We start from the raw sequence: 21555 nt of genomic DNA, 5'->3' as shown, positions 1-21555 counted from the left end.
GGTAGTGGGTAGGGTCCACAGGGTAGTGGGTAGCGTCCGCGTGTAGGGGTAGTGGGTAGGGTCCAGGGGTAGTGGGTAGGGTCCACGGTGTAGGGGTAGTGGGTAGGGTCCACGGTGTAGGGGTAGTGGGTAGGGTCCACGGTGTGTGGGTAGTGGGTAGGGTCCACGGGTAGTGGGTAGCATCCGGGTGTAGGGGTAGTGGGTAGCATCCGCGGTGTAGGGGTAGTGGGTAGCGTCCACGGTGTGTGGGTAGTGGGTAGTGTCCACGGTGTAGGGGTAGCGGGTAGCGTCCGCGGGGTAGTGGGTAGTGTCCACGGTGTAGGGGTAGCGGGTAGCGTCCGCGGTGTAGGGGTAGGGTCCACAGTGTAGACGTCGTGGGTAGGGTCCATAATGTAGGCGATAAGGTACCCCGTCTCCTTGCCTGGTACATGTGATTAATGGTGTACACGCCCTGGTTCTTTTGGGGGGGGTAGTTCAACCCTCAAACTACCCATCTATACACACATTCTCAGTAACTGACCATGTTACCAAAACACACCTTATATTTTCCACAGTTTATAACAGTTGAGAATTTTGTAGAAATTTGGCAAACACATAATGTAGGGTTGGTACGGCCTTAAATCTTGGAAGTCTTTTTAAAAAATAAACATTTACAACGTTTTCCAGTCCTGGAAAAGTTTAGAAAATTGTAAAATCTGAAAAGAATACTTTTTCCCGTGTATTTTATTTGGGCACATATTCTTTACCAATCACATCAAAATCAACTTCAGTGCATCTGTGTGTCCATCACCTGCATGTATACCAGTGGGCCATTGCTCAAGGAGAGGCCTATAAAATATGAACAGAGAACAGAGTAGGTAGCCAATTCAAATCTTGTATCCTGGCTAGTTCTCTCTCTCCCTCTAGTTAACTGTTCAGTGTTTCCTCTATGCCTTCCCCCTATATGATCTTTGATATATTGAATGAGCTAATTATTGGACAAAGCCAGAGCAACATTTCCACCACGTATGTTTTACATCCAGGGAGGTCAACCATTCTTCAGGAGAGCTAATGAGTGTAGGCTTGTATTCCATGTATTTATTTTAGTCCTCTAACAAAACATTTTAGAAATGAGTTGCTCAACCGGACCTTGATAAACTGACTGCAACGTGTTTGAACAGGGCTGTATCAAAAGCATGCACACCCATCAGCTCTCCAGACTGAGGGTTGACCACATGTGTTTATACAGTTGCCTAACAGGGATTCTACTTTGTGGGGGGTTAAGTGTCTTTCACAACGACAGGAGATGGTAGACTACATGGGATCAGCCTCCAGCCTCCAAGTGTTGATACCACATTTCTGCCCAAAAAATATATACTTCTATTTAAACACCACCAGTTGTTGTCATGGGAATTTAGTTTAAAGTCCTGAAATTCAATCTGTCTAAATGTCTGTGAACCCTGCATGGCCAATACAATTCAACTTCAGGAACATCCAAGCATGTATACTTCCTGCTTAACCCTGTGACCTTCAACCTCACAGGTGGACATGAACTTCATGAAGAAGATCCCTCCTGGGGCGGAGGCGTCCAACGTGCTGGTGGGAGAGGTGGAATTCCTGGAGCGACCAATCATAGCATTCATCAGGCTGTCCCCCGCCGTGCTGCTCACTGGTCTCACTGAGGTGCCCGTACCCACCAGGTAAGTGTGTACACACACTTATCTGAATCGCATGACAGGCATTTAGTTATTTTGACTGTGAAGGAGTTATTGCAATAGACAACCATTTTTGAAAAACATTGTGTGTTGAGGGGGACGTGCGGTGGTGTGTGCTTGGATGGACTCTGATTCTATCCTGCTCTCCTATTGGTCAGGTTCCTGTTCCTGCTGCTGGGTCCGTTTGGAAAGGGTCCTCAGTACCACGAGATCGGCCGCTCCATCGCCACGCTGATGACAGACGAGGTGAGGAGCACTACAACACAGCTCTGGATTGGTCCAATTTCAACCTTGGCCAATCACCAATTGGTCCCATGCTGTGGCGTCAGAAGCAGCGACATGTCGTTTGAGAGACTGCTGTTGTCGTCCTGTGCCAGGTCTTCCATGATGTAGCGTACAAGGCCAAAGACCGGAACGATCTGCTGTCGGGGATAGATGAGTTTCTGGACCAGGTGACCGTCCTACCCCCAGGAGAGTGGGACCCTACGATACGAATCGAGCCCCCCAAGAGTGTCCCATCTCAGGTGAGGGATCTGGACCAAGATGTTGGTTGGCTGCTATTGAACGTGTGAGATGCTGATGGGTAATATTGTAAGAGAACTGCTGTGGACACGTTGTGTACAGTACGGATGGTTAGAATGTTGAGGGCTGTGCAGTAACCTGGCCTGTGGGGGCTTTTCTCTCTACACAGGACAAGAGGAAGATGCCCTCATTGCCCAATGGCTCTGCCCATAATGAGTCCTTCAAGGAAGACCAGCACCAAGCAGGACCAGAGCTACAGAGGACAGGGAGGTGGGTATCTCTCACACAAACACACACAATGGGTTTTCTTTAAGTCCCTTTTGATGAAAAGGAGCTGCCAGACTGAGTGGTCACCTTGGCAGCTCATTATAAAAGCATTATAAACATGAAGAGAGCTGTTCACTAGAGGTCTGGAAAGTCTTTCATGAGTCTGATGTAGAAGCTGAAGAGGTCTACTGCAGCCTTTCATCTAACAGCACTTCACCAGTACCTCACAACCCCCCACACACCGTCTACACACCGGTACCCCACACACACCGGTACCCCACACACACCGGTACCCCACACACACCGGTACCCCACACACACCGTCTACACACCGGTACCCCACACACACCGGTACCCCACACCACCCCTACACACCGGTACCCCACACACACCGTACCCCACACACACGGTACCCCATACACACCGGTACCCCACACACACCGGTACCCCACACACACCGTCTACACACCGGTACCCCACACACACCGGTACCCCACACACACCGGTACCCCACACACACCGGTACCCCACACACACCGGTACCCCACACACACGGTACCCCACACACCGGTACCCCACACACACCGGTACCCCACACACACCGTCTACACACCGGTACCCCACACACACACGTCTACACACCGGTACCCCACACACACACCGGTACCCCACACACACCGGTACCCCACACACACACCGTCTACACACCGGTACCCCACACACACCGGTACCCCACACACACACCGTCTACACACCATTCACTCTCCAATAATACTGAAACCACACCATAGTGTATTTCTAGTTCATGAAAAAGACCAAATATATACTAATTTCTTTTTTATTTTACTAACTTGTCTTCAATTGTAGGTTATTTCATGGGAACTACTAAGTATAGTTGTATATTATTGAGCAGCAGTTACTGTGTAATGTTGAGTAATGACATTCTGCTCAGTGAAGAAATTAGTTAATAACTATGGCATTAAGGGCGACATCACTTTAAAGAGTCTATGCAGGCTTTAGACATGCTGTTCTTGACCCCTCTCTGAAACATGACCTGAAGTGGCCTGTACAGGATGTGTGTCTGTGACAATTATTTATGTCCCCTCAGCTGGCACGGTTTCCATTGCTGGCTATATTCCAACTGCCTACTACATTTAGTCTGTCCAGTTTTTTGAGTTGGCTTTGATTTAGAGTTGTCCCCAATACTAAAGGTGCAGAGATGATATCACATCTCTCTAGCAATTAAACTATTATTAAAACTCCCTCACTGGCTTCCCTCCCTCCCTCCCTCCCTCACTGGCTTCCCTCCCTCCCTCCCTGGCTTCCCTCCCTCCCTCCATCCCTCCCTCACTGGCTTCCCTCCATCCCTCCCTCACTGGCTTCCCTCCCTCCCTCCATCCCTCCCTCACTGCTTCCCTCCCTCCCTCCCCCTCACTGGCTTCCCTTCCCTCCCTCCCTCCCTCCTGGCTCCCTCCCTCCCTCCCTCCATCCCTCTGTCAGGATCCCTCACTTGGGGGCCTCCCTCCCTCCCTCCCTCCCTCTCTCTCCTCTGTCAGGATCTTTGGATGGATGTAAGGAGGAAAGCTCCGTTCCTGTGGAGCGATATTAGGGATGCTCTGAGCCTGCAGTGCCTGGCCTCTGTGCTGTTCCTCTACTGTGCCTGCATGTCCCCTGTCATCACTTTCGGAGGCCTGCTGGGCGAGGCCACCAAGGGAAACATCGTGAGTGATGTCACCAGAAACTAATGGGAGATATTGTATTTGTCTACAGTTATTGATGACTTTGTGATAAAAATGTTTAATTGCTCACCGTCTTTGCCTAATCTCCCCTCACTCTCACTCACACCCAGAGTGCGATCGAGTCGTTGTTCGGGGGCGTCTCTGACGGGCGTGGCCTTCTCCATGTTTGCGGGCCAGCCACTCACCATCCTGGGCAGCACCGGACCAGTCCTGGTCTTTGAGAAGATCCTCTTCAAGTTCTGCAGGTGAGTGTGCAGGCTACTGCTGTAGCAGTGTCCCAACTGTCTCAAACACCTCCTCAGGGTTCGTATTGTCATGAAAGTCCTGGAATTTTATTTAACCTTTATTTAACTAGGTAAGTAAGTTAAGAACAAATTATTATTTACAATGATGACCTACCCCTGGCCAAACCCTAAACCGGACGACACTGGGCCAATTGTGTGCCGGCCTGTGGGACTCCCAATCACATCCGGTTGTGATACAGCATGGAATCGAACCAGGTTCTGTAGTGACGCCTCTACCACTGAGATGCAGTGCCTTGGACTGCCACTCAGGAGCCTAATAAAAGTTGGAAAATTTTGGGAAAATGATAAATTCCCAAAACGTTTTCGAATGTCATGGAAATTCATTTAATAATTTCTGTTAATGTAATTTTTTAGGCACCGTGTTAAAATATTTTATCAATAAAATAAAAATCTACATATCAGCCAGGATCGGAATGACACTAGCGTATCGGTGTTTGCGAGCATCATCTGCGTAGTGCTAGACTAGTGGGCCGTTGCTCAAGAAGAGCGAGACAGTGGGAACATTACAGCAGCAGGTAGGCCTAGCCTACAAAATATGATAGAACAAATTAACTAGGTAGCTAATGCAAAACATGTCTTCTATCCTCTAGTTAACTGTTTAGCTATTATTAGCATGTATGAATGTTCTCTCCCCAAAAACTTTCCACCGATACTCGTGAATAAGGCCAGACAAAGTTAATTTAACTTTTTTGAACAATTCATGATTCATTTAAACGATTCCAGTTTGGCTAAATAAATTATTCACTTTGCTATTGTATTAGTTGGGATTCGTTTCAATTGTGGTGAATTGGATCGTGTGAATCAAAGTAATTATTTGTGAATAGTGAATATTAATTTTAGGGAAAAATATTCTATGTAGCCTTTTTTTCCCCTGTTGATTTGGGCATCCAATGTATGAGACATTACAACTCAATAGATACTAGTCAGCCTGCAAAGTAAACACTTCTAAGATCAATATGACTGAACAGCTGAATAAAATATTTGTAGCCTTTTGATCTTTTGATATATTGAATTAATGATTTCAAAAGGCATAACATTTATTTGGTGGTAATGTTGCAATGTTTTACATCAAGGGAGGTCAACCATCCTCCAGGATAGCTAAGGAGAGTGCAGACTTTTATTCCAGTCCCCCTCTAACAAACCATTAGAAATGAGATGCTCCATCGGACCTTGATAAACTGGCTCGGATGTGTTTGAGCAGGGCTTGATCAAAAGCCTGCACTACCAGTGGCTCTCCTGTCTTAAGGGTTGACTACATGTTTAATACAGTTTCCTAATAGGTATTCTAAACTCAGCAAAAAAATGTACGTCCTCTAACTGTTAACTGGGTTTATTTTCAATAAACTTAACGTGTAAATATTTGTATGAACACAAGATTCAACAACTGAGACATAAACTGAACAAGTTCCACAGACATGGAATAATGTCCACCATGAACAGGGGGGCAGAATCAAAATGAACAGTCAGTATCTGCTGCATTAAGTACTGCAGTGAATCTCCTCATGAGCTGTGCCAGATTTGCCAGTTTTTGCTGTGAGATGTTACACCACTCTTCCACCAAGGCACCTGCAAGTTCCCAGACTTTTCTGGGGGAAATGGCCCTGGCCCTAGCCCTCACCCTCCGATCCAGCAGGTCCCAGACGTGCTCAATGGGATTGAGATCCGGGCTCTTCGCTGGCCATGGCAGAACACTGACATTCCTGTCTTGCAGGAAATCACGCACAGAACGAACAGTATAGCTGGTGGCATTGTCATGCTGGAGGGTCATGTCAGGATGAGCCTGCAGGAAGGGTTACCACATGAGGGAGGAGGATGTCTTTCCTGTAACGCAGATTGCCTGCAATGACAACAGGCTCAGTCTGATGCTGTTACACACCGCCCCAGACCATGACGGCCCTTCCACCTCCAAATCACCAAGTCCTCGGTGTAACGCTATTCCTTCGCCGATAAACGCCAATTCCACCATCACCCCTGGTGAGACAAAACCGCGACTCGTCATATGAAGAGCACTTTTTGCCAGTCCTGTCTGGTCCAGGGACGGTGGATTTCTACCCATAGGTGACATTGTTGCCGGTGAGGTCTGTTGAGGACCTGCCTTACAACAGGCCTACAAGCCCTCAGTCCAGCCTCTCTCAGCCTATGCGGACAGTCTGAGCACTGATGGAGGGATTGTGCGTTCCTGGTGTAACTCGGGCAGTTGTTGTTGCCATCCTGTACCTGTCCCGCAGGTGTTATGTTCAGATGTACCGATCCTGTGTAGGTGTTGTGACACGTGGTCTGCCACTGCGAGGACGATCAGCTGTCTGTCCTGTCTCCCTGTAGCGCTGTCTTAGGCGTCTCACAGTACGGACATTGCAATTTATTTCCCTGGCCACATCTGCAGTCCTCATGCCTCCTTGCAGCATGCCTAAGGGAACATTCACACAGATCTTTCTTTTGGTGATTTTCAGAGTCAGTAGAAAGGCCTCTTTCGTGTCCTAAGTTTTCATGACTGTAACCTTAATTGCCTATTGTCTGTAAGCTGTTAGTGTCTTGACGACCGTTCCACAGGTGCATGTTCCTTAATTGTTTATGGTTCATTGATCAAGCATGGGAAACAGTGTTTAAACCCTTTACAATGAAGATCTGTGAAGTTATTTGGATTTTTTCGAATTATCTTTGAAAGACAGGGTCCTGAAAAGGGGATGTGTCTTTTTTGCTAAGTTAAGTGCCTTGCTTAACTACAGGAGATGTACATGGGATCAGAGATCAGCCTCCCAGTGTTGCCACATTACGCTGACGACAGGAGATTGTTTATAGGATCAGAGACTGATTTTTTTATACATATAGACGCCACCAATTGTTGGTTGATGGAAATGTTAAAAGTCATGGAGACGTCATGGAATTCCATGTGTCAGAATGTGAACCCTGCCTCTTTCTTGTCACCTTTTCTTGTCTCCTTTCCCTCCTAAGAACACCTTCTCTTGTCTCCTTTCCTTCCTTCATCTGGAAGGATTTGATGAGCAATATGATGGGAACCCATACAGCCCAGCACTAACATCAGATTTAAAGGTGGCCTACAACTTGAAAGCCTGTTCACATTGTAAAGGGACAGGGCTGGTGGCCAGACTACTGTAAACCAGATCTGGAAATGGTGTTACTATAGCGCATCTGCTGGTAAAGAGAAGACTGACACCTACACTCAACTGAAACAGAAGTGACCGTCTGTAATCAAGTTGTGGTGTATTATGGTATTAGCCCCAAGTACCCAAGTACTAATGAGAAAAGATCATGCCAGGGGTTAAGATAAATTATCTACTGGACAATAACTGATGTTCCCACTGGAGGTATAAGTTAAAATCCCAGTCTAATATGCAGAATATTTTATTTATTTTTAAATATATTTTTAACATTATTTTACCAGGTAAGTTGACTGAGAACACGTTCTCATTTACAGCAACGACCTGGGGAATAGTTACAGGGGAGAGGAGAGGGCTGAAGGAGCCCATTGTAAGCTGGGGATGATTAGGTGGTCATGATGGTATGAGGGACAGCTTGGGAATTTAGCCAGGACACTGGGGTTAACACCCCTACTCTTACGATAAGTGCCATGGGATATTTAATGACCTTAGAGAGTCAGAACACCCGTTTAACGTCCCATCCGAAAGACTGCACCCTACACAGGGCAGTTGCCAATCACTGCCCTGGGGCATTGGGATATTTTTTTAGACCAGAGGAAAGAGTGCCTCCTACTGGCCCTCCAACACCACTTCCAGCAGCATCCGGTCTCCCATCCAGTGACTGACCAGGAACAACCCTGCTTAGCTTCAGAAGCGTAATCTTATTTAACTAGGCAAGTCAGTTAAGAACAAATTCTTATTTATAATAACGGAATAAGCAGACTTTCACCTCAATGTTATTTTTAATTCAGTCAATGATTTAACAACAGTTGAAAACAATGCTACTGTGTATGTACACCTCTGTCTCTGGTTGCTGTGTCATGGAGAAGAGGAGGGATGTAACCTATTGCTTCAGCTGCTGTGGCATGGGGAAGAGGAGGGATGAAACCTATTGCTTCAGCTGCTGTGGCATGGGGAAGAGGAGGGATGAAACCTATTGCTTCAGCTGCTGTGGCATGGGGAAGAGGAGGGATGAAACCTATTGCTTCAGCTGCTGTGGCATGGGGAAGAGGAGGAAGCCGCTGAAGGTGCTGTGGTGGTTGGCGTTGTCCCAGACCTGGGTGTTGGCCCACAGCATCATTTGCAGACTGTCTCCCTCCTCCAGCAGCAGAGTGGCTCCGTTAGACGCCGTGTCGCTGCCCTCGCCGGACGGACTCTCGTGAGCGGCCAGAATGACTTTGGCGCCGTTCTTATACAGCATGGAGCTCAAGGTGACGTCTGTAGGAGCGTTGGCCGTGAACCGGATGTAGTAGACTCCACGAACCGGAGCCGTGAATTCACCTGTGAGGACAGGGTTGTTTTTAACAGGGGAAGAATGAGGAGAGGGTTAAAGTGTGTGTGTGTGTGTTACCTGTCTCTACGTTGTATGCACCACCAACATTTGTCAAGACCTCTCTGTAGACCAGCTTTTTGTTAAAGTCTCCTGCCTTTTGGAGTCCATTGCCTCCCAGTGATGCTGCGAACGCCACCTTAGGAATGTCTGTGGAATGCACATTTCATTCATTTATCAACACACATCAATATTCCAGATCACACACCATTGGTTGTCATGTAATTGTCTACGCATCTGCGTGTGTGAAACCTCACCACAACAGATGATGCTTTCTCACCTTTCAGTGCCTGCAGCTCTTTCTCCATGGATTCCATTCTCTCTTTCATAGCTAGAAACATGGAGAATACACAGCACTTTCACTGTAGTAACATCTATCTTTATACACAGCCCCACTCTCTCTTCCACTGCACATACAGTGGCAATTCAGGCTTACACACACACACACACACACACACATAACCTAAATTGTCACAGCATAATGTTTTCCAGGTCCATCTTACCGAGCACGCTGGCTGTTAGGTCAGACTTGGCCTTCAGCTCTGCCACAGTGTCCATGATCTGTCTGAACATGGAGGGGATGTCCTGGTCCCCCCAGGTGGGCTGAGCTGTGACCAACAGCGACAGGCAGGCCAGGGCCAGCAGTGGAAGGCTGCAGGGTGCCATTATCGCTCGCCTCTGTGTGTGTGATCAACAGGGTCGCAGAGAGAAGAGAATGTAACACGGCTCACACTCTCCTTAGCTCTTATAGAGACAGACACCCACTCTCTGTCATACATACACCCACACACACAGAGATGTTGCAAGCAAACGGATTCCCGGAGTCATTGTTTTTTCTAAACCTAGTTCTTCAATAAGGTAAATAGTGTATCTCCCGTCCCCCCCCCAGTCTGGAAATCCAGACCTTGTGTACCTGGTCAGGGTCCAACAGGTGACCTGATCTAGTATTGCTTTTCAGGATGAGGGTTGTTGCTTATTCAGTTTTAGGATTCCTACTTCTGTAAGTTTGAAATTATTTTTCATTTTGTGAAATATCGGGGTTGTATAGGACCAAAGCCAATACTTTAAGTTGTCCATATACATTTAGTATTGTGTGTGTGTTGTCTCCCTAACCCTGTGTCCCCATCTCCCCTTGTCCAGTGACTACGACCTGTCCTACCTGTCCTTGAGGACCAGCATCGGCCTGTGGACGGCCTTCCTGTGCCTCGTCCTGGTTGCCACGGACGCCAGCTCCCTGGTCTGTTACATCACCCGCTTCACGGAGGAAGCCTTCGCAGCGCTCATCTGCATCATCTTCATCTACGAGGCCCTGGAGAAGCTGGTTCACCTGGGGGAACTCTACCCCATCAACATGAACAACAAGCTGAACAACCTCACCTTCTACATGTAAGAACACTGCGCTAACCCCACCTTCTACATGTAAGAACGCTGAGCTACGACGTGTTAGAACGCTGAGCTACGACCTTCTACGTGTTAGAACGCTGAGCTACGACCTTCTACGTGTTAGAACGCTGAGCTACGACCTTCTACGTGTTAGAACGCTGAGCTACGACCTTCTACGTGTTAGAACGCTGAGCTACGACCTTCTACGTGTTAGAACGCTGAGCTACGACTGAGCTACGACCTTCTACGTGTTAGAACGCTGAGCTACGACCTTCTACGTGTTAGAACGCTGAGCTACGACCTTCTACGTGTTAGAACGCTGAGCTACGACCTTCTACGTGTTAGAACGCTGAGCTACGACCTTCTACGTGTTAGAACGCTGAGCTACGACCTTCTACGTGTTAGAACGCTGAGCTACGACCTTCTACGTGTTAGAACGCTGAGCTACGACCTTCTACGTGTTAGAACGCTGAGCTACGACCTTCTACGTGTTAGAACGCTGAGCTCCGACCTTCTACGTGTTAGAACGCTGAGCTACGACCTTCTACGTGTTAGAACGCTGAGCTCCGACCTTCTACGTGTTAGAACGCTGAGCTACGACCTTCCACGTGTTAGAACGCTGAGCTACGACCTTCTACGTGTTAGAACGCTGAGCTACGACCTTCTACGTGTTAGAACGCTGAGCTACGACCTTCTACGTGTTAGCACGCTGAGCTACGACCTTCTACGTGTTAGAACGCTGAGCTACGACCTATGTGTTAGAACGCTGAGCTACGACCTTCTATGTGTTAGAACGCTGAGCTACGACCTTCTACGTGTTAGAACGCTGAGCTCCGACCTTCTACGTGTTAGAACGCTGAGCTACGACCTTCTATGTGTTAGAACGCTGAGCTACGACCTTCTACATAGTTTAAAGGAAGTGTACTCTGCACATCCAAACTACCTCAGGTGTTTTGGTTAGGTCAGTGTTAGAACGCTGAGGTCAGTTGTACGTTTTGGTTAGGTCTTTTGGTTAGGTCGGTTGTAGTGGGCGTTTTGGTTAGTTTGTAGTGGAGTGGGCGTTTTGGTTGGGTCGGTTGTAGTGGGCGTTTGGTTGGGTCGGTTGTAGTGGGCGTTTTGGTTGGGTCGGTTGTAGTGGGCGTTTTGGTTAGGTCGGTTGTAGTGGGCGTTTTGGTTAGGTCGGTTGTAGTTGTTTTGGTTAGGTCAGTGTTTTGGTTAGGTCGTTGTAGTCTGTTTTGGTTAGGTCGCTGAGCTACGACCGTTTTGGTTGGGTGTTGTAGTGGGCGTTTTGGTTAGGTCTTGTAGTGACCTTGTGGTCAGTGTTTTGGTTAGGTCGGTTGTAGTGGCCGTTTGGTTATTGTAGTTTTGGTTAGGTTAGTGGCCGTTTTGGTTAGGGTCGGTTGAGTGGCCGTTTTGGTTACGGTTGTAGTGGCCGTTTTGGTTAGTGGCCAAACTTTTGGTTACCTGGCCGTTTTGGTTAGGTCTTGTAGTGGCCGTTTTGGTTCAGGTGTTTTGGTTAGGTCGGTTGTAGTGCGTTTTGGTTAGGTCAGTTGTAGTGGCCGTTTGGTTAGGCGTTTTGGTTTTGGTTAGTTGTAGTAGGCGTTTTTTGGTTAGTAGTGGCCGTTTTGGTTAGGTCGGTTGTAGTGGGTCGTTTTTGGTTAGGTCGGTTGTAGTGGGCGTTTTGGTTAGGTCGGTTGTAGTGGCCGTTTTGGTTAGGTCGGTTGTAGTGGCCGTTTTGGTTGGGTCGGTTGTAGTGGCCGTTTTGGTTGGGTCGGTTGTAGTGGCCGTTTGGTTGTCGTTGTAGTGGCCGTTTTGGTTGGTTTGTAGTGGCCGTTTTGGTTGGGTCGGTTGTAGTGGTCGGTTGTAGTGGGCGTTTTGGTTGGATCGGTTGTAGTGGGCGTTTTGGTTGGGTCGTTTTGGTTGGGTCGGTTGTAGTGGCCGTTTTGGTTGGGTCGGTTGTAGTCGGTGTTTTGGTTGTAGTCGGTGTTTTGGTTAGTCGGTTGTAGTTGTTTTGGTTAGGTCAGTGTCTTGGTTAGTCAGGTTGTAGTTAGGTCAGTTGTAGTGGCCGTTTTGGTTAGGTCAGTTGTAGTGGCCGTTTTGGTTGGGTCGGTTGTAGTCGGTGTTTTGATTGGGTCGGTTGTAGTCGGTGTTTTGGTTGGGTCGGTTGTAGTAGTGGTTAGGTCCGTTTTTTGGTTAGGTCGGTTGTAGTGGGTGTTTTGGTTAGGTCAGTGTCTTGGTTCCGTAGTGGGCGTTTGGTTAGGTCAGTTGTAGTGGGCGTTTTGGTTAGGTCAGTTGTAGTGGCCGTTTTGGTTAGGTCAGTTGTAGTGGCCGTTTTGGTGGTCAGTTGTAGTGGCCGTTTTGGTTAGGTCGGTTGTAGTGGCCGTTTTGGTTAGGTCGGTTGTAGTGGCCGTTTTGGTTAGGTCGTATTTTGGTTAGGTCAGTTGTTGTCGGTGTTTTAGTTAGTTAGGTCAGTTGTAGTAGCTGATAGGTCAGTTGTAGTAGCTGATAGGTCAGTTGTAGTAGGTGAACGGTGTCGGTTAATGTTTAGTCTCTGTCTCAGATGTCAATGTTCTCCGCCGGTTAACGCCACGCCTGAGATCCAGCAGGTCTGGAACCACAGCGGGGTCGCACCAGAATCGATATCTTGGACCCAACTGGATGTCAATGTAAGTTGTGTGTGTTTTTATGCGTGTCTGCTTGCATGTGTGTGCTTATGGGGCGTCCATGGTACCATCTTATTTTTGTAATCTGTCTCGTACTGGTTTTCCATTTCAATAGTAAAATTACATTGATTTCATGCATGGACATGAAGTTGATTTTGACAACCCTCAACTGTCCTTCCCCCGGTCTGTGTTGTAGGAGTGTTCTAGGCTGCGTGGGGAATTTATTGGGCCAGCTTGCGGCCACCATGGTCCCTACATCCCAGACGTCCTCTTCTGGTCCGTCATCCTCTTCTTCACTACCTTCTTCCTCTCCTCCTTCCTCAAGCAGTTCAAGACCAAGCTCTACTTTCCCACCAAGGTTTGGCATTAGAGTAGGAGTGATGTGTCTGTCAGGGTTATGTACTAGTGAGTTTAGGTCCTACCACTCTGCTCTCTCCCTTGGTTTGATCCTCTATACGTGAACCTTTACCTCTTTTCTTTTCAGCTGTGCACTCTTTCTCACTCTCTGTCCTTCTGTGTTCCAGGTACGGTCGACCATCAGTGACTTTGCGGTCTTCCTGACCATCATGATCATGGTCCTGGTGGACTACCTGGTGGGCGTTCCCTCCCCCAAACTGAATGTGCCTGACCGCTTTCAGGTATGGATTGGTTTCAAACAGTTAACTCTGAATTTCGTTTAGTTTGGGCCTTTAAATTGTTTAAAATAAAATAAAAAGTCTAAATGATTATATCCGAATACATTATTATTATTATTGTGTTGAGTGACACGACATACAATGGACATTATGCGAGAATTGTAAAAATCTGTTTGACTTAATGTCAATAATGTGGTCATCAAAATACATATTAAATCATTTGAAAACATTAACGTGGCAATCACAATACTGAATGTGACATTGCGGGGTATAGTGCCATGCTAAGGATGTTCAAAGACCTTTTTGTGAAACCCGTGAAATCGGTGTGTTCATATTTGCTCTTGGCAGAAGAGTATGATCGATGTGACAATGGAAAGTCCTGAGGTTGTTTCATGGTCATCAGACGTCTTTTCACTGAAATATCAGGAGAAACGTTTTTCCCTCACTTCTGTCATTCAGGTGTTTTCAGAGAAACTTTAAAAAAACACAGCCAGTTACAAAGTAGAGCTTCATAGCTACGTTCATGGGTTGTCAGGGATTGGTCCAAATTCCCCTTTCGCCACCCCCACTTCCATGATAGCTGTGTGGGAGTGGCTGACACAGTTCGCTGAGGTAATAACCCAGGTGAGAGGCAGCGCTGCTCTGCAGTGGCTGTAATGTGCCAGCGGGGAATTTTGTGATGGATGGTTTTTATTCTTTCAAGTATAAACTACCAGAATTCAGTGGCAACATTTAGCCTTACAATCGATTAGTCAAACAGGGGTGGTCTTAGTTCTGTTATTTAGCTATGACTAGGCTAATAATTTGCTGCAGTTCATCCTCTCATCACCAAAGTAACTCGACACCAAAAATAACATGACTATTTAACCTAACTCCATTGTAGGCCTACCTTTTTTAAAAGTAAGCTATGTTATTACGCTAGTAGCCTTCTGTGTTACAGTTCAGTGTGTGTGATAAAGTACTGTCAAAAGTTATCATTTCATAAATGGTTTCAAATTGTTACTAAGTTTTGCATAAAGCATTAAAATGTGTTAATAATATGACCGACCACCTTACCTGAAAACATTTCAGATAATTTGCTTAATACAGCATTTTAATTGAATCGATTTGACTTGTATTTGAATCATCTCGGTGTTCTCCATCATCCTGAAAGTTCCTTAACAGTAGCTAGGTTTCCATCCAATTAGCCACATAAAACCAATCTGCGTATTTTCCCAGCAGTGGTATTTTCACCAAACAGCGTGTGATGACGTAGTGCACACAAACGGATCTCTTTCGTGTACTGAATAACACATCTAAAGTTCAATGTATTTCCATCGCATTGTCAACTCAACTCTACAAAAACTGTTGCGTAAAATAGCAAATGTGCTTTACTCTGGTCTTGGCACCTGCGCTCCAGCTAACAGCTCTGATACAGTCGGGGAAGGCGATGTGGGGAGGCTAGTCTACATTTATCGTTTCTGTAGAAGAACTAGTTTTTATTTGCAAGCGGCAGTCAAGGATTGACCATGTCACCAGAATAAGACCCTCTATTTATTGGAAAGGAGCATCAAGGTCATCACTGAAGTTAATCAGAATGTATTTCATCTGTAGCCTAATAAACTGCATGTTTTCCTGAGTTGTAGTGGGAGGATAACACACCATCTCATCGAGACTCCCAAGTTTACTTTGATATGATGGTTATTATATCAATATTTGTGTATAAAGGTGTTTCCCCCACCATTACTTGCATAATTAATTTTAGACACAAAATGATCCCACCATGTCAAACGAACAGATTATCTGTCAGCATGTATAAAATTGTACTGAAGCGTCCTGTTTCCATGGCAGCTGTCATGATCATTATTTTCAGACGTACTCTTTACTCGCGTAAAACCTGTGGATGGAAATATGGTTAATTTGACAAGCGTGAGACATTGAACAAAATGTGTTGAATCTAAGAATCCAGACAGGTGGTTTGTTGCCATTATTGACTAGGGATTAGCATCGACCTGTCCAACATTTTTTACCTTTTCCGATAACTTGAAAATAAGATATCTCAGCAATGGTCAGTCCTATCCTCATGAAATAGTGTTCTGTATAACACTAAAAATACTGGTTTACTGTGTGTGTTGTGACCTACTGGTTTACTGTGTGTGTTGTGACCTACTGGTTTACTGTGTGTGTTGTGACCTACTGGTTTACTGTGTGTGTTGTGACGTTCTGGTTTACTGTGTGTGTTGTGACGTTCTGGTTTACTGTGTGTGTTGTGACGTTCTGGTTTACTGTGTGTGTTGTGACGTTCTGGTTTACTGTGTGTGTTGTGACCTACTGGTTTACTGTGTGTGTTGTGACCTACTGGTTTACTGTGTGTGTTGTGATGTTGTGGTTTACTGTGTGTGTTGTGACCTTCTGGTTTACTGTGTGTGTTGTGACCTACTGGTTTACTGTGTGTGTTGTGACCTACTGGTTTACTGTGTGTGTTGTGACCTACTGGTTTACTGTGTGTGTTGTGACCTACTGGTTTACTGTGTGTGTTGTGACCTACTGGTTTACTGTGTGTGTTGTGACCTACTGGTTTACTGTGTGTGTTGTGACCTACTGGTTTACTGTGTGTGTTGTGACCTACTGGTTTACTGTGTGTGTTGTGACGTTCTGGTTTACTGTGTGTGTTGTGACGTTCTGGTTTACTGTGTGTGTTGTGACGTTCTGGTTTACTGTGTGTGTTGTGACCTACTGGTTTACTGTGTGTGTTGTGACCTACTGGTTTACTGTGTGTGTTGTGACCTACTGGTTTACTGTGTGTGTTGTGACCTACTGGTTTACTGTGTGTGTTGTGACCTACTGGTTTACTGTGTGTGTTGTGATGTTCTGGTTTACTGTGTGTGTTGTGACCTTCTGGTTTACTGTGTGTGTTGTGACGTTCTGGTTTACTGTGTGTGTGTTGTGACGTTCTGGTTTACTGTGTGTGTGTTGTGACCTACTGGTTTACTGTGTGTGTGTTGTGACCTACTGGTTTACTGTGTGTGTTGTGACCTACTGGTTTACTGTGTGTGTTGTGACCTACTGGTTTACTGTGTGTGTTGTGACCTACTGGTTTACTGTGTGTGTTGTGACCTACTGGTTTACTGTGTGTGTTGTGACGTTCTGGTTTACTGTGTTTACCTACTGGTTTACTGTGTGTGTTGTGACCTACTGGTTTACTGTGTATGTTGTGACCTACTGGTTTACTGTGTGTGTTGTGACCTACTTTTATTGTGAGGACCTAAAAGTTTATGTGATTTTAAATAAATAAAAATAATACTGTGTGTTTTTAAAACAATGTATTTGTGTTAATGACAACTTTTACTGTGTACTGAATTGACCTACTGGTTTAACTGTAATGTTGTACATCAAATGGTTTACCTGTGTGATAATGACCTACTGTTTAATTTGGTTTGAATACTGCAAGTTTAAAGTGTTGTGTTGAAGACCTACTGGTTTACTATGTGTCATGTAAAAGCTGATTGTGAGTTCCTTGCTGAACATGAGAACATTAGCTGTGGTTCCTTTAACAAAAAACCTGTGTGTTGTGAGACGTTCTGGTTTACTGTGTGTGTTGTGACCTAGGTTTTGGTGTGTTTGTTATTATAGACCTATTTTACTGTGTGTGTTGTGACTATTTACTGTATTTCATTAACCTTTTACTGTGTTCTTACCTACTGGTTTACACTTTAGTATTACTGGTTTACTGTGTGTAACAGACGTTCTAGCTTGTTGTCCTACTGGTTTACCTGTGTGTTGTGACCTCATGGTTTACCGTGTTGTTGTGATGTTCTGGTTTACTGTGTGTGTTGTGACACCACATACTGTGTGTGTTGTGACGTTCTGGTTTACTGTGAGCAAGGAAACAACCTGGTTTACTGTGTTGTTGTGACGTTTTACTGTGTGTGTTGTGACCTAGCCAGCTGGTTTACTGTGGTGTTGTGACCTACTGGTTTACTGTGTGTTTGTGACCTACTGGTTTACTGTGTGTGTTGTGACCTACTGGTTTACTGTGTGTGTTGTGACCTACTGGTTTACTGTGTGTGTTGTGACCTGTTGGTTTACTGTGTGTGTTGTGACGTTCTGGTTTACTGTGTGTTGTGACCTACTGGTTTACTGTAGTGTGTTGTGACCTAGTCTGGTTTACTGTGTGTGTTGTGACCTACTGGTTTATGTGTGTGTTGTGACATTCTGGTTTACTGTGTGTGTTGTGACCTGATTATGATTGTGACGTTTGGTTTACTGTGTGTTTGTGACTACTGTGTGTGTTTACCTTGGCTTACTGTTTGTGACGTAACTGGTTTACTGTGTGTGTTGTGACAACTGGTTTACTGTGTGTGTTGTGACGTTCTGGTTTACTGTGTTAACTGTTTACTGTGTTGCAAGATTGGTGTTTGTGACCCTGGTTTACTGTGTGTGTTGTGACGAAAATACTGTGTGTGTTGTGACCTACTGGTTTACTGTGTGTGTTGTGACCTACTGGTTTACTGTGTGTGTTGTGACCTACTGGTTTACTGTGACTTGCCTACTGGTTTACTGTAAAGGTTGTGAAAAATACTGTATATTTCCGATTGTGTTTTGACGAAATGGTTTACTGTGTGTGTTGTGACCTTCTGGTTTACTGTGTGTGTTGTGACGTTCTGGTTTACTGTGTGTGTTGTGACCTACTGGTTTACTGTGTGTGTTTGTGACGTTCTTTTACTGTGTGTTTCTAGCCCACGTTTACTGTGTGAACCGTGGCGTTCTGGTTTACTGTGTGTGTTGTGACCTACTGGTTTACTGTGTGTGTTGTGACCTGCTGGTTTACTGCAGCCATCCCTGGTTTACTCTGTGTGTTGTGACGTTCTGGTTTACTGTGTGTGACCAGTGACCTACTGGTTTACTGTGTGTGTTGTGACCTACTGGTTTACTGTGTGTGCTGTGACCTACTGGTTTACTGTGTGTGCTGTGACCTACTGGTTTACTGTGTGTGCTGTGACCTACTGGTTTGACTGTGTGAGCTGTGACCTAGGCTGGTTTACTGTGTGTGTGTGACCTGTGGTTTACTGTGTGTGTGTTGTGACCTACTGGTTTACTGTGTGTGTGTTGTGACCTACTGGTTTACTGTGTGTGTTGTGACCTACTGGTTTACTGTATATGTTGTGACTAGAGGTCGACCGATTATTGGAGGACCAAAAAAGCAGATGCAGATTTTAAATAAATAAAAATAATACAATTTTTTAAAAACAATGTATTTGTAATAATGACAATTACAAAAATACTGAATTAACACTTATTTTAACTTAATATAATACATCAAATTAAATTTAGCCTCAAGTAGATAATGAAACATGTTCAATTTGGTTTAAATAATGCAAGAAAAAAAGTGTTGGAGAAGAAAGTAAAAGTGCAATATGTGTCATGTAAGAAAGCTGATATTTAAGTTCCTTGCTCAGAACATGAGAACATATGAAAGCTGGTGGTTCCTTTTAACATGAGTCTTCAATATTCATAGGTAAGACGTTTTAGGTTGTAGTTATTATAGGACTATTTCCCTCTATACTATTTGTATTTCATTAACTTTTGGATGTTCTTATAGGCACTTTAGTATTGCCAGTGTAACAGTATAGCTTCCGTCCCTCTCCTCGCTCATCCCTGGGCTTGAACCAGCAACATAACGACAACAGCCACCACATCGAATCAGCGTTACCCATGCAGAGCAAGGGAAACAACCACCCCAAGGCTTAGAGCGAGTGAAGTTTGAAATGCTATTAGCGCGCGCTAACTAGCCAGCCATTTCACTTCGGTCACACCAGCCTCATCTCGGGAGTTGATAGGTTTGAAGTCATAAACAGCGCAATGCTTGACGCACAACGAAGAGCTGCTGGCAAAACAGAAAGTGCTGTTTGAATGAATGTTTATGCGCTTGCTTCTGCCTACCACCGCTGTCAGATACTTAGATGCTTGTATGCTCAGTCAGATTATATACAACACAGGAGGTTAATATCTTGTGATATCATCAAGACATGTGTAGTTGATAGTGATTATGATTGTTTTTATAAGAAAAGTTTAATGCTAGACAGGCTGATTACCTTGGCTTACTGCATTTGAACAGGCAGTCTCCTTGACATGCAGAGGAAGACAGGCTGGTTGTTATATAGAGTTGTGACAGAGGAAGACAGGTTGCAAGATTGAATCCCCGTATACAAAGTGAAAATCTGTCTTTCTGCCCCTGACAGAGGAAGAACAGACTGATATAAAATAAGAATGGTTGTTAACTGAGGAAGACTAGTTAAATAAAGGTGTAAAAAATATATATATATTTCCGATTGTTATGAACTTGAAATCGGCCCTAATTAATCGGCCATTCCGATTAATCGGCCGACCTCTAGTTGTGACCTACTGGTTTACTGTGTGTGTGTTGTGACGTTCTTTCCTGACCGTGCCTGCTCCTCTAGCCCACGTCTGAGAACCGTGGCTGGCTGATCTCCCCGCTGGGGACCAACCCCTGGTGGACCATGCTGGCTGCAGCCATCCCTGCCCTGCTCTGCACCATCCTCATCTTCATGGACCAGCAGATCACCGCCGTCATCATCAATAGGAAGGAGCACAAACTCAAGGTGAGAGACAGACTGGAAGACTGATATCTAGAGAGAGAGGTTGTGACTTGGAGGAAGACAGGCTGTGTGTGTGTGTGTGTACAGAGTGTGTGTGTGTGTGTGTGTGTGAGACAGAGGAAGACAGGCTGATTTTATATATACAGAGGTTGTGACAGAGGAAGACAGGCTGATATATATATATAGAGGTTGTGACATAAGGAAGACAGGCTGATATATATACAGAGGTTGTGACATAGAGGAAGACAGGCTGATATATATATAGAGGTTGTGACAGAGGAAGACAGGCTGATATATATATAGAGGTTGTGACATAGAGGAAGACAGGCTGATATATATACAGAGGTTGTGACATAGAGGAAGACAGGCTGATATATATACAGAGGTTGTGACATAGAGGAAGACAGGCTGATATATATAGAGGTTGTGACAGAGGAAGACAGGCTGATATATATACAGAGGTTGTGACATAGAGGAAGACAGGCTGATATATATACAGAGGTTGTGACATAGAGGAAGACAGGCTGATATATATACAGAGGTTGTGACAGAGGAAGACAGGCTGATATATATATAGAGGTTGTGACAGAGGAAGACAGACTGATATATATATATAGAGAGGTTGTGACAGAGGAAGACAGGCTGATATATATATAGAGGTTGTGACAGAGGAAGACAGGCTGATATATATATAGAGGTTGTGACATAGAGGAAGACAGGCTGATATATATATATACAGAGGTTGTGACATAGAGGAAGACAGGCTGATATATATACAGAGGTTGTGACATAGAGGAAGACAGGCTGATATATATATAGAGGTTGTGACAGAGGAAGACAGACTGATATATATATATAGAGAGACTGATATATATATAGAGAGGTTGTGACAGAGGAAGACAGACTGATATATATATATATGATATATATAGAGAGAGGTTGTGACAGAGGAAGACAGACTGATATATATGTATATATATATAGAGAGAGAGGTTGTGACGAAGAAGAAAAGTGGCACTTGCATGTTGTGTAGCAATACTAGATCAGGTCACTACATGAACCCTGACCAGGTACACAAATTCTGGATTTCCAGACTAAGGGAGACATCTACTATTTACCTTACATAACTATAGAACAACTGCAATAGGTTTATACAAATCTATGATTTGCTTGCAACGTGTGCGTGTGCCTTTCCAGAGAGTTGGAGGTACTAGTATCAAGGACATCTTTGTTCTGTTGTATCCTGGTTGGCCTATCATC

The 21555-nt window shown here is 45.1% G+C and overlaps 2 protein-coding genes and 1 long non-coding RNA gene across 4 annotated transcripts in view; 2 read left to right on the top strand and 1 right to left on the bottom strand.

Annotated features, from left to right (window-relative positions):
• LOC118370872 (sodium bicarbonate cotransporter 3-like) overlaps nucleotides 1-20357 on the top strand; it is a 62578-nt gene extending 42221 nt beyond the window's left edge. The window contains 12 exon segments of the mRNA XM_052504441.1: nucleotides 1522-1679; nucleotides 1853-1940; nucleotides 2072-2218; nucleotides 2386-2490; nucleotides 4040-4204; nucleotides 4333-4353; nucleotides 4355-4467; nucleotides 10156-10401; nucleotides 12959-13064; nucleotides 13258-13419; nucleotides 13586-13699; nucleotides 20137-20357. Coding sequence (XP_052360401.1) covers nucleotides 1522-1679; nucleotides 1853-1940; nucleotides 2072-2218; nucleotides 2386-2490; nucleotides 4040-4204; nucleotides 4333-4353; nucleotides 4355-4467; nucleotides 10156-10401; nucleotides 12959-13064; nucleotides 13258-13419; nucleotides 13586-13699; nucleotides 20137-20322 — 1611 coding nt within the window. The 3' untranslated portion in view covers nucleotides 20323-20357.
• Nucleotides 8410-9746, bottom strand: LOC118370871 (complement C1q-like protein 4). 2 transcript variants are annotated; one of them, XM_052504440.1, is made up of 5 exons: nucleotides 9519-9746; nucleotides 9296-9346; nucleotides 9037-9165; nucleotides 8665-8966; nucleotides 8410-8619 (listed from the first exon to the last, which is right to left on the bottom strand). In XM_052504440.1, the coding sequence occupies exons 1-4, from the start codon at nucleotides 9679-9681 to the stop codon at nucleotides 8665-8667; spliced, it is 645 nt and encodes a 214-aa protein (XP_052360400.1). In that variant the 5' UTR covers nucleotides 9682-9746; the 3' UTR covers nucleotides 8410-8619. The 2 variants fall into 2 exon arrangements, with proteins under 2 accessions (XP_052360400.1, XP_052360399.1); XM_052504439.1 differs by having other exon boundaries at nucleotides 8410-8529.
• Nucleotides 20358-20494: 137 nt separating the features above from the next.
• LOC127920372 (uncharacterized) lies at nucleotides 20495-21205 on the top strand. The gene is made up of 3 exons (XR_008106080.1): nucleotides 20495-20600; nucleotides 20719-20836; nucleotides 21037-21205. It is a non-coding gene; the product is annotated as an uncharacterized LOC127920372 (long non-coding RNA).
• The last annotated feature ends 350 nt before the right edge of the window (nucleotides 21206-21555 follow it).

The sequence above is a fragment of the Oncorhynchus keta genome, unplaced genomic scaffold (genome assembly GCF_023373465.1).
Source record: "Oncorhynchus keta strain PuntledgeMale-10-30-2019 unplaced genomic scaffold, Oket_V2 Un_contig_19179_pilon_pilon, whole genome shotgun sequence".
NCBI classification, from domain to species: Eukaryota; Metazoa; Chordata; class Actinopteri; order Salmoniformes; family Salmonidae; genus Oncorhynchus; species Oncorhynchus keta.
This window is presented reverse-complemented; position numbering and strand designations above follow the sequence as displayed.